The following is a 12,410-nucleotide window of genomic DNA, read 5'->3' on the forward strand; positions in this document are numbered from 1 at the left end:
TAGCAGAGTAATACAGTTATAATAGCATCTCAGAGAATGCCATTCATCTCATAGTTAACTCTACATGATCTACAATTATGACTATCATTATAACCCATTAATACAAAACTAGTCATGAGGGCTCAATTGACTACATGTTCCTCTGCCAGTTGGAGGTTTGGCCACATTCCAGCAGCTGCTTGGAAAATGGTAAATAATAATTGGCATAAAAAGGCAAGATTCGCTTTGTATCCTAAAGCCTCTGGCGCCCCACAGCTAGCCCTGAGCATGGCGTCAGAACAGCAGAAGAGAGAACCTCCTGTTCCTGCCTCATCCCCAGCTTCCTTAAAGGACATCTGCCATAGCCATTGACTAAAGTGGTCCCCTGCACATGCCCAAGAAAACTCAGATCTGTCACTGTTTCTGAACAAAGCCACTCTATTCATGTGTACATTCTGTATTTGGCAAGCTAGGGGACAGGCCCAGCAGCCTGTGGGGCAGGATTACTTAAGGGCAGACAAAAGGTCCTTCTGTCCCAACATATCTTACTTAGCTTGCCCTGGTGCCTGACATCGCCACAACTGCATAATCCTTAAGAAGTGACATGACAAGTAATAGACAGTTGCACTGAGTAGGTAGTAAGTTTCCTGGCAGGGTTTAGACATAGGCGGGATTAATGTATCTCAGTAAAAGCCAGTATAAATTAACAGAGAGCAAAGTTCCAAAGAAAGGACAACTTTTTGGGTAACTCTGTCTAGGGTAGATCATAATTAGGTAACATTTTAGATTTTTTTTTTCATGTCCACACATGGTTCCCTCTTCAGATTAAGGACAATCTCAGTCTCTATCCCAATCAAGTTCCCTGTGGAATCCTAAATGTAAAGTTGTAAAAGCACAAGTGAAAAGTGACAATACCTGTAACCCAGAAATTGCCGTGGGGTATGGTGAGAGTGCTGTCGACCCCAAATTCCTTCCCAGCAGCGGGGTCATGGGGGTGCTGCTGGTTGTGTGGGTAGCACGCCAGTATGCCTCCAGATACTCTCCCAGATGTTCACATGCATCCTCCAGCTGATTTTCATCCAATATAACATCAAACATTTCCTGCAGGTGACAAGAAAAATTCATTTTACTTACACTTTAGGTCTTAGACAATAAAACCTAAAATTCCACTTAATGCAGATAATAGTGTTTCTAATGTCTAGTAGCAAATATCAGATTTGAAGGGCTGTCCTGGCAGTTTCTAAAGTTAAACTCAAGTGAAGAGCTGCACAGTCAACCATGTGCCAGTTCGGACATTGACATAAACATGGGAGTGCTCATTAAATATTTGGATCTTTCATTACTTAGAAGAAAAAGATGAAGTAAGTGTAAAAGTATTATAAGTAGAATATAGTGAAAAGATACACGTATTCACATCTTTATCCATATAGTCCTGTATAGCTAAATTATCCTTACTTTATTTCATTTATTTATTTATTTATTCTTTAAAGATTGGCACCTGAGCTAACAACTGTTGCCTATCTTTTTTTTTTCCTGCTTTTTTCTCCCCCAAATCCCCCGGTACGTAGTTGTATATTTTAGTTGGGGGTCCTTCTAGTTGTGGCATGTAGGATGCCACCTCAGCATGGCCTGATGAGTGGTGCCATGTCTATGCCCAGGATCCAAACCCTGGAGCGCAGAAGCGAAGCGCACGAACTTAACCACTTGGCCACGGGGCCGGCCCCCTATCCTTACTTTAGAATATTAGAGAAGCAAGTTAATAGCATTGAAAGAGGAGTTCTAAAAACGTTTTAGGCAATGACTATATCATTAGAATAAATATTTCATTTCCCAAAGTAAGTATGTTGATGGAAACAACATTTACTAAGATAGTTTTCAGAATGTTTTTGAAAATGTTATCTGCTTCATGATAAAACAAATGGAAAGACGCTTTAGGATTTATAGTAGAAAACCACATTATAGTGATTTCTGCTACCAGCAGATGGTGGTGTGATGTGTGAAAGGGTTAAAAAAGAACAAGAACCAGGAGTATTTAATTGTAGGAGAGAAGGACTGTCACACATAAGTATCTGGTGCCCATGTTTCTGTCAGTAAGGACTTTGTCAGACATCTGGCCTATAATCAGGAAGTGTTCTTCCACCCCAAAGGAGCAGAGTGGCCCCTCTGTCACTGCAGCATGGTTGGAAACATAGACAGGATACACCCAGGACACAGATTCCCTGGAGTGACAGAAAACCATGGCACCTCACAAAGAGAAAAGCCATTCCACATGTAAGTGAAAGCACTCCCCAACTTTCAACAGCTGGAGCCGCACCTTTTCTCTCTCACCACCTCCACCACCATCCTCCTGCTTTTATGAGTTTATTTTACCAAAAGAAGAACCTCCCAGTAATGAATCAAATATAGGGTTACTGCCATTAGCACTGATACTGCAGTTGGATTGTAGGTTAATGGCAATAGGACGGCCCTGAGTTGGCGGCGGGTCAGCTGACTCACTCTCATCCACATGAGGGCTTCCTGAAGCAGAAGTCACCATGGAAACGATCTCTCCTCCAACATTTACTATTTGAATGTTTTCATCACATCAAGCTCTACTGAACATTTTGACTCTAATTTGCAAAGCAGTTTGGGAGTTCTTGGAGCAGTGAAAAATGTTTAGCAACTAGGAAAAGAATAAGGTGACTTCAGTCCAGATCAGCTGGTGTTTGAGAAGACTCAGCCAGTTCAACTCATGTAGAAACCTTCCCTCCGTAAGATTTATTAGTAGATTTCCAATGGTTTTCTGCATATTTTATACATTCATCAAATATTACTCAGTGCCTATTTTGTGCTAGGCATTGTGGGTCTACAGTGGCAAAGAAAACAAACATCATGCCTATGCTCAAGAAGCATACAGTCTGGTAGGAGAGACAAGTATTAAAATCCATCATAATCTATGTCTGGGACTTTAATTCAGAACAATAAAGAGACTAAACCAGTTAATGTTTAGAGTTGCAGCTTTAAAGGTCTGGATTTAGAAGGAGGCCCAGAGAGAAAAATGAAAGTTGAACTTATGAGGGAAGGGAAATTACGAGTAAGTCAAAGAATTCTATCTGTAGAAGAAGTGAATAAAACAGGTAAAGAGAAGCAGAGACACAATGGAAGAAAGAGACCATACGGCCCATGAGAGACTGGGAAAACAGCTAGTTCCTGCAGATTCTGTCAACATATATCCTTAAAATAGATCCCCTTTTCCACTAAAGGAACTCAGTGGAGTTTCTGTCTCTTGTAATCAAAAGCCCCCTCCCTCCATAAATGTAAACATCAACACTTACAAATATAGAGTCTGAGAATTGTCCATAATGCTCTGATATAAACACTGTGTTCTCTGACAGCATTGCAACGCTTACTTGAGTGGGACAACAATAACCCCACCTCAAGGAGCGTCCACAGACTCAGACAGATGACACAGGAAGAAGAGGAAACTGGGCAGCAAGGAACAAAGGACCACTCTCTCAGCCACTCCAGGCTAAACCTGTCCACAGATTCTACACTGTATGTGATCTGGAGTTTGCTGTTTACATAGCTTTACGTTAACTGTATAATTGACTTGCATAGGTCTCATTCTATCATGTGGGTTCTCAACCATGTGTAGTCTCAATAAATCATTTTCCTGCTTTCATAAAGTCCCAAGTTAAAGACCCCTCCAGGGACACTGGGACTGAAGGTCCTGACTATCGTAGCCAGGACCACAGAGCCCAGAGAAGGCAAAACCAGGTAAGCAGCCACCATTGCAGGATGTTATTTGAATAAGGTTTATATCTACTTGGCTGTTCCATATGTTACACTGTCACAGCTGCAGACACAATTAAACATACACATAGTAACAAGTAACTTTAATAAAGTCCTTTCTCTTTGCCTATAGATAGAATTTGTATATATCAGCACACGGCTGTTTGCTTAAGCCTCAATCATTTCTAGGAAACTATGCCTTTGCTCGGATACAAAGACAGCTATACGATGAAAGACGATTTGAAACTGCTTTTAGACTTTCAAAAGCACAGAGGAAAGCAAATTTCAGCTTTTGAATGAATACTGACATATGCGGCTTATTTTCAACTAAGAAGGATTTCACAGCCTATATATCTGTGACAATTCTTCTTCTCAACTGTTTAGAAAATAACACAGCTGATTAGACCAGAGCGTTAGAAAGCGAGTACAAGAGAAAAAATTTTTTTAATTATACATGAAATTCAAAGAGAAGCAGCCCAATGAATTATGCAAACCAGCTTTGCCAATTTTTCATAAATTGAAAGGTTCAAGTCTGGTTAGCTCCTTACTGTGCAATACCTGAGGCCTGCAGCATGGGACATGGATTTAGAGAGCTATCCATCTAATCAGCAGAAGAGGGTGTAGGTAATGGGACAGTCACAGGCAGTGAACAGTTCCCCACTGGATGATGCCACGCCTTTGGTGACCGCCGTAGATAAAGGTAACGCTGAGCTGTTTTCAAAGCACTGCCACGGGGAATGCCCCTGACATTCTTTGATGGGGTATTTTCTTCAGCTGAGGTGGGCAGAAATAATGTGGCTGTCGAAGTAAATAAGGAGTGAACAGAGGAGTCAAAACAAACCATCAGAAAACCAGGCACAGTAGATCCCTTTTCTGGATAAGGTCTTTCAGGAAAATTAAAAACTAAAGCTTTATAAATAACAAGAGTGAAAACATGCCTCTGACTCATCCAGTGGTTCAGAGAACTAAAATGTCAGGGCCGAAAGAAAGAGAGACACTGAAGGTGAATAAAATGGAAAGGAAGAAGATCTGCAATATATATATTTCTTAATGGTAAGTATTTAGCGGTCTGTCTGGTTCTCCCTTCACGGAGTATCACCAACTCCTAGGGAAGGTACCTGAATGAATTAGGGCAACCAACTCTCCTGGTTTGCCTGGGAGTAAGTGTTCCCAGGTATTTGAGACCACCAGTGCTAAAATCTGGAAAATCAAGAGAGAATTGGAATGGTGGGTCACACAAGTTTTTACAGAAGATAGAGCACGTTTCAGTTCCTACACTGAGGATTGCAGCAAGTTCCGTTAATTTCTTTTACATTCCTTTGGGAGGGAAGTTACAGAGAGGGAGTGGGTAAGTCTTTCTTTATGGCTGTGAAATACATACTCTCTATCAAAGAGGGGAGAATCTCATTAAAAACTAACATACAATTCCTAATATGTTTTATCTAGGAAGTTGCTATTGAACATTTTTTGATAAAAAGTTTCTAAAACTTAGAAATTAATTTTGCAGTTTAATTTTAGCTTTTTTTAAAGTTGGTATATTACTGAATATTAGCCAGCCAGGAGGTTAAATATATACAAACTCTCCCATTATATATGCATTGCTTCATATTTATTTGTTGGGCAGAGATAAAACCCCATGTGGGGCATCTATGCTATTTCTAGACGGAAAAAAGAAATAATAGGGGCGAGCACACTTTTACTTCTTTGCTGTTGGAATAAAGAGACCCTAAAATTGCCACCATTAAAATAAATGACTGGCAAATATTATTCGGTAAAATAAAATGGTTGAATGGCAAAATATGTAATGCTAGTTATAAAATAATCAAGCAATGTTTCTTTCATACCAAAACTGCTTTCTTTAAATTATTAAAGCTTTTGAAATCCTGAGTACTTAACTCACTGGTCCACCAGTGATAGGAAACTGGAGTTTAAAGTTAAAGGGTTTTTGAAGGATCTAGGACGTCTTATGGGGATAAAGGAAAGCCTACCAATATTATGGGGCTCTAGTGGTTAGTCCCAGGTAGTTTCCATTTTAATGAGCTAAATGGAAAAGACAATCAGAATTCTTGCCATTAACTGGTGGGGATAACATGAAGGCAAAGAATACAGTGACTTTGACCTCTTCTAATTCCTCTCTCTTCATAATGGGTGACCTTCAGTAGGAACTGAAATTCATTTTCCTCACCACGTCCCTCCATCCTGTCCATTCTTATTCTTCAAAGGTTATAACATCTACCAGCGTTATTGTCTACAGAAACGGCACCCAGTGTTTTTGTTAAGTTCATATTAATCCAACACTTTAAATTATAGCATTGGAGGAGTGAGCTACCCCTAATTCTGTATATCCAAGTTCAGAGGCTGAAATCCCTGCGCCAGGAGTTCTCTCCTTTGAACTGAGAGAAACCAGATTCCTCAGGGCTTTGCTTCATGAACAAAACATCTGAAATCGATTACTCTCTTTTTCAAAAGTTGTGTTATGAATTAAACTATGAACATCCAGGAGCTCTGTAATAATCAATGCACCAATGGGGATGACACCTCAAACAGAAGGGTGAATCCACACGATTCTAAATAATTTAAATAAAATTACGGAAAAGAGTGGTGGAAAATTACTACTGTGATAGCAATATGATCAAGGATACTGGGCACTAACATTCACTTTAGAGTTCCTGTGTTTAACAGAATAAATCTGAGTCCATTCAGCAATGGAAAATAAAGTCTGATAGAAGAGAACTACTATGGTTACTGTAATGTTAGAAGTTTGCATGACTGTGCAGGAGATGAGCTCCCCTCTTGCAGAGAGAGTGATCAATGTCATTTTACCTGCACAAAAAAATTACACAGCTCCAAGAGCCACAGGGTCAGCTTTTGGTAACACAAGCTAGCTTGTAACTAAGTAGGATTAAAGGATAACATTTCATTTATATATTCAATTGTCTGCCTATCTGCTTTTCTCACCATGCACTATGCAGCTCTTATTACTATAGTACTAGAGCAATTTGAACTTTGACCTTCTTAAAATGTACTATTTTCAACTTTTCCTAAAAGAAAAAGGGTATTGACGGCTGGTAGAAGCAAAATGAAATCTAACAATATGATGAACAGATGTATATCCCAAGTACAAATACAGGCTCATCATATAAAAATATATACATAAAAAATGGGCTTGTAGGTCCTAGACTCACAGGCCCCTTTTCTCTCTGCATCCCACCTTTTCTTCTGTCAATCCAGAGCAGGGAAGGAAGGAAAGTCCTCCTCCTTCCAGAATAGAACTATTCAGAAGCCCATCCTCCCAGCTCATCTTCCTGTCTGTGGCAGATTAAAAATGGTTTTTGACACTCTCTGCATTGCATTGAGATGGAGGGTTTGTCTTCTCTCCTTGAATCTGAGCAGCCTCTGTGCCTCCTTTGACTAGCAGAATGCCACGGAAGTCAGGCTGTGCCAATATCTAAGCCCAGGATCTAAGCTTAAGATATTGGAATACTTGCTCTTGGAGCCCTAGGAGCTACCATGGAAGAAGCAGATATCCCTTTTGGAAAGCTCCCGTGGACAGGCCCTGAGACTGCCCAGAGAGACAGAGTCCCTGCTAGGGACCAGGTCAGCCGCCAGCTGAATACCACAGTGTCATTGTTTTAAGTCACTAAGGTTTGGGGTAGTTTTTTGCACAGTAATAGATAACCAGAACCTTGTCCTAGAACAAGGGTGGCAACCTTGGTGGGCTGGCTACGTTGGTCCTGCCTCCTGCTTCTATAAACAAAGTTAGACTGGAACACTCCATTCATTTACATATTGTATATGGCTGCTTTCCTGCTACCAAGGCAGAGTTGAGTAGTTTTGTGAAGAAGACCATATGTCCCACAAAGCCTAAAATATTTCCTGTATGGCCTTTTACTGAAAAAGTTTGCTGACCCCCTCCCTTAGAAGATGCCTTACTCATGAAACTCGTGATTCTTTCTCCAGGAGAATATATCACAACCAGCCTGTCACCATTCACCATCTAAAGTCTTGCTAGATTCGGAGACAGAGATCCTACACTGACTTTGGCCAAGGCATGTGACCTTTGAAAAGCCAGTTCCTTTCTCTTGGTCTCAGTTCCATCATTTGTAAAATGAGGAGGTTGGACTGGATCTGTCTTTCCCTAGAAGTGTTCCATGAAACATTAGACCCATAGGATGCTCTGTGGAAAAATGGTTCTATACTCAAAATTTAGAGGAAGCACTGCACACTGTCTATCCTAGTGGAGATGTCAAATGCTCATGAGTATATTAAAGCTTCTGCAGTAAAGAAACAAGTCTACCTTTGTCTGCACAAGTGTCTTCTCAAACATTTTTGATATCAAGCTTCTTTCTTCATAACACCTGTTGACATCACAGGGAACCGGTATTGGAAAGAACACACTCCAGGAAATACTATACTGGCTTCTCTCAAGATCTCTTTTCGCTTCCATAGTCCCTGAGTCTAGGATTCATCCTTCTGGCTACAGAGAGTTAACTTTTTTTTTTTAAAGATTGGCACCTGAGCTAACATGTGTTGCCAATCTTCGTGGGTTTTTTTTCCTCTTCTCCCCAGAGCCCCCCAGAACATAGTTGTATATTCTAGTTGTAAGTCCTTCTGGTTTCGCTATGTGGGATGCTGCCTCAGCATGACCTGATGAGCGGTGCCATGTCCACGCTCAGGATCTGAACAGGTGAAACCCTGGGCCTCCAAAGCGGAGTGCGTGAACTCAACCACTCAGCCACGGCGCCGGCCCCAAGAGTTAACTTTTTTCGGTACTTTTAGATTTCCCTTTCTAAAGACTGCTGCCTTTAATTTCTTAGCAATGTGAGACTCTGCCAGTGTAATCTGCTGACTTTTCAGACTGGAGATGCAGTGGCCAATTAAGGAAGTTGCAAATTCTCCTAGAGGAACTAAAATGACACAGTGATCACCAGTCTTCAGATGACAATTATAATTATGGTCTTGAAGTAAAGTAGGGACAAATGCAGACACATTTTTAGATGACTGCTAGTTTTTATCAGCCAAAGATTTCTTCACACATGCCAAAAGAGAGTGTATGATACCTTCTTAGCATTACAAATGCTATTCACACAATATCAAATGAATATGTTTAATAATGTAAACAGTGTTTAGAAAATATTAAATACAAGGTAACCTTGTGGATCCAGACTGCTTGTTTAAAATTTGTTATCTGACCAATTATATAAAACAAGGAATTGTTTATTCTGCTAAGATAATGATAGAGCAAGGCTGTTTTCCTAGTGCAGGAGGCTGGCTGAAATTCCTGATACGGGGACAAGTCCTAAAGCATCTTGCAGTAATATTTGCACTTCAGAAGGCATGTGTCTTTTCTTGGTTCCAGCTATTTCAGATGTAACAAGTTGTACTATACACACAACTACCCAATGATCAACCCTCTCAGCAGCTAAAATACTTCAATTTTGGGGCCGGCCTGGTGGCACAGCAGTTAAGGTTGCATGTTCCGCTTCAGTGGCCCGGAGTTCACTGGTTCGGATCCTGGGTGCGGACCTACACACCATTTATCAAGCCATGCTGTGGCAGGCATCCCATATATAAACTAGAGGAACAGGGGCACAGATGTTAGCTCAGAGCCAGTCTTCCTCAGCAAAAAAAAGAGGAGGATTGGCAGCAGATGTTAGTTCAGGTCTAATCTTCCTCAAAAAAATAAATAAATAAAATAAGCTACTTCAATTTTAATAGAACACAAGTATTTTCTCTAGTAACTATTAGGAATAAATGTTAATAAACCATTCTCATACAAAGATTAAATTAAAAAGAAACAAGTTCAATTCAACTAAAATGCATCTCAAGGAATTACTCAATGACACTTCTTATAACATTATTGCCCAAAACTTGTGTATATATTAATGTAAACCAGTGGTTTTCAATCAGGAGCGATATTTTTTCTCCAGGGAACATTTGGCAACGTACGGAGATATTTTTGGTTGTCATAACTTGGGGGTTGCTAATGGCCAGGGATGTTGCTAAACATCCTACAATGTACAGGAAAGGCCCCCTCCCCACATCAAAGTATTATCCAATCTAAAATGTCAATAGTGCTGAGATGGAGGAACCCTGACCTAAACCACTCTTTTAATTCATAAGAAATTTACAAAGTAATATCTGTAAGCTTACTTATGATCTACCAAATTGTTTGCCAAGAGTTGATTTAGCGAACTGTAATCTTATTAGACTATATATTCCTTGAAAGCATGAATATGCCTCTGTCTCCCTTGGACCTAGCAAGGTACAAGGCCTAATGCTTACACAATGTTTGCTGAATGTCTTTTAGTTCTTGCCAAGAGGGTTGACTGTAGGTGAGCCACACTGAATTGAGATGACTAAGTATTTTGACTTTGTCCGATTTAACCACATGGAGACACAGATACCGCGTCATCAGACATGGCCACACATCGTTCTGTAGAAGTATCTGATCTTAATGATGTTCTGAAACAATGAGGCTATCACCTGACTTGATACATCTTCTGCTTATTTTTATACTTTCCTCTTCCCTGGGCTCCACAACCCTCGTGGTTTCAATAATATCTCTGTGCTGATCACTTCCAAAATCTAGACGGAATCAGGATTTCTCTTCCTCCCCTACAGTAGCTCCAGTAAGTTTCTAAACTGAGGACTCAGCTCTCTCCTCTAGAAAGCAAGGAGAATGTTATCTACCATGGTGGTCATAGAGAGGCATGCCCAGATGATTTCCCCTTGAGGGAGAACCCGTTGTGATGAGCGCAGTCAGCAGACAGCTTCCTGATGCCGCACCTTCAGGACCCACAACAGCATTCAAGCCCAGCCCATCTTCTCTCTCCAGGCTGCTCCCAGCCGGAGACTGAGCACAGCATGGGGACTAAAGCTGGGACATTTCTGCCCAACACGAGACTCCTCTAACTGGCAATCTTTGCTCTGGGGATCCCCATCTCTGTGACTGAGATTTTCTTAAGGCAGCATCACAGTCTGAGGCTCCTCCTACCCATTTCTCCTTCCATTCCCCTTTCCTTTCACTGGATCAGAACTGCATCAGGTCTGAGGGTTCTCCCTGTCTGTTCTGTCCCTTTTCCCTTTTATCTCTCACAGACATTTTCTCCAATAAATCTGCACTTCTAATTCCATTTAGGTGTCTGCTTCCCAGAACACTAACAAACTGGTACAACTATCCTTATAGGATTGTTCCAAAAACTGGAGAGAGTAGCATAGTTCCTGGCTTTTGGTAGCTGCTCAATAAAGGTTAGCTTCCTTCAACTGGGCAGCATTATAGAGACAGAGACTAGGTAATACATTCTTCTGTGTTCGCTCAGTGTTTTAATCATGCATTCCATTGTGTAAGTGGACTTCATTAGTAGGCAATGTAAAGTCAGACTTCTTAACAGAGCACTCCAGACTCTAAGCTATCCAAATTATCTGCAGGCAGGCAACCAGGTGTGTATGGGTGTGAATAGGAGGGAGGGGTTGTAAGGGGAGGAAATTGGCTTTGGAGCCAGATGGATCTAAATCTAATCCTCATTTGCTGCGGCACCTTAGGGAAATCATTTAACCTCTCTGTCTTCAGTTGCCTCGACTATATAATGGGGTAATACTGCCTATCTTACTAGGTAACTGTGAGGTTTAGAGATAATCTATGTAAAGCATCTAGCACAGTGTCTGGCCCATTGTAAGCCTCTAATAAAAGGATGCATTATTACTCTTACTTCCTGTACATCCTTTCATTCATTCAGTCAGTCAATAAATATTTATTGTGGGCCTAGTGTGATAGGAACTTGAGATACAAGAGTGAACCAGACAGGCACGGATCCTTACAGAGCCTGACAGGTTAGGCATGGCACAGCACAAACTACATCCAGTAATCATAACTGAAACACTTAGATGGTGCTTATTAGGTGCCAGGTCCTGTTCTAAGAGTTTTACCACATATTCACTCACTGACTCTTTATACCAACCCAGCGAGGTAGGTACTTGCTCAAGATTACATAACTAGGAATGTAGTCCCTCATGTGGATTAGCGCGGATCTGAACCCAGGCAGTCTGGCTCCAGAGTCTATACTTTTAACAGCTATGCTGTGTTGCTTCTCTAAACATCTGAATTGGATTTTATGCTTCTACAGAGCATCAACGATCCTTACAAAAGCATATAAAAATTCCAGTAAATCAACTCAGTAAGAAAGACAGTTATTTCCCTTAGAGAAACACAGGCACAGAAATACTAAGTCAGCCGATCAGGTGTAGACACTGAGATGCCACTGGTGATCCACGCAATAGCAGTTACCACCACCCACCTCCCACCATTTGCTTGGCTTCCAACTCAGCAGCTGTTTTCTGGCAATGGCAGTGGTAGAAAAGTTGCTATAACATGGTTTTTCATCTTACTTAACCCTGACCTCTTCATCTGCTATAACCACAGGGTCCTTCTAGTTCCAATAAATTCTCAGCCTTCAGTGTCATAATCTTTTATGCCCATCAGAACTTTCTGGCAGAAAGTTAGAGGAAAGTCAAATCAGTATGTTTTAGTTGTTCTTTTCTTTTCATAAAAGTGTCCACATGACTGGATTAAGTAGTTTGCTGAGTGTTTGCAAGGTAGTCAAGGTAGCAGTAAGGACATTGAACACCAGACACTAAGTTCATTCCTTATTACATGGTAG

General features: G+C 40.9%; 1 protein-coding gene across 12 annotated transcripts in view; it reads right to left on the reverse strand.

Annotated features, from left to right (window-relative positions):
- Window positions 1–12,410, reverse strand: part of CACNB4 (calcium voltage-gated channel auxiliary subunit beta 4) — a 241,374-nt gene that overhangs the window by 5,796 nt on the left and 223,168 nt on the right. For all 12 annotated transcript variants that reach the window (XM_070579765.1, XM_070579772.1, XM_070579766.1 and 9 more), the window contains one exon: window positions 895–1,080. In XM_070579765.1, the coding sequence (XP_070435866.1) occupies window positions 895–1,080 (186 nt within the window). The remainder of the gene's footprint in view (window positions 1–894; window positions 1,081–12,410) is intronic.

Source organism: Equus przewalskii, chromosome 17 (assembly GCF_037783145.1).
Source record: "Equus przewalskii isolate Varuska chromosome 17, EquPr2, whole genome shotgun sequence".
Classification (NCBI taxonomy): Eukaryota; Metazoa; Chordata; class Mammalia; order Perissodactyla; family Equidae; genus Equus; species Equus przewalskii.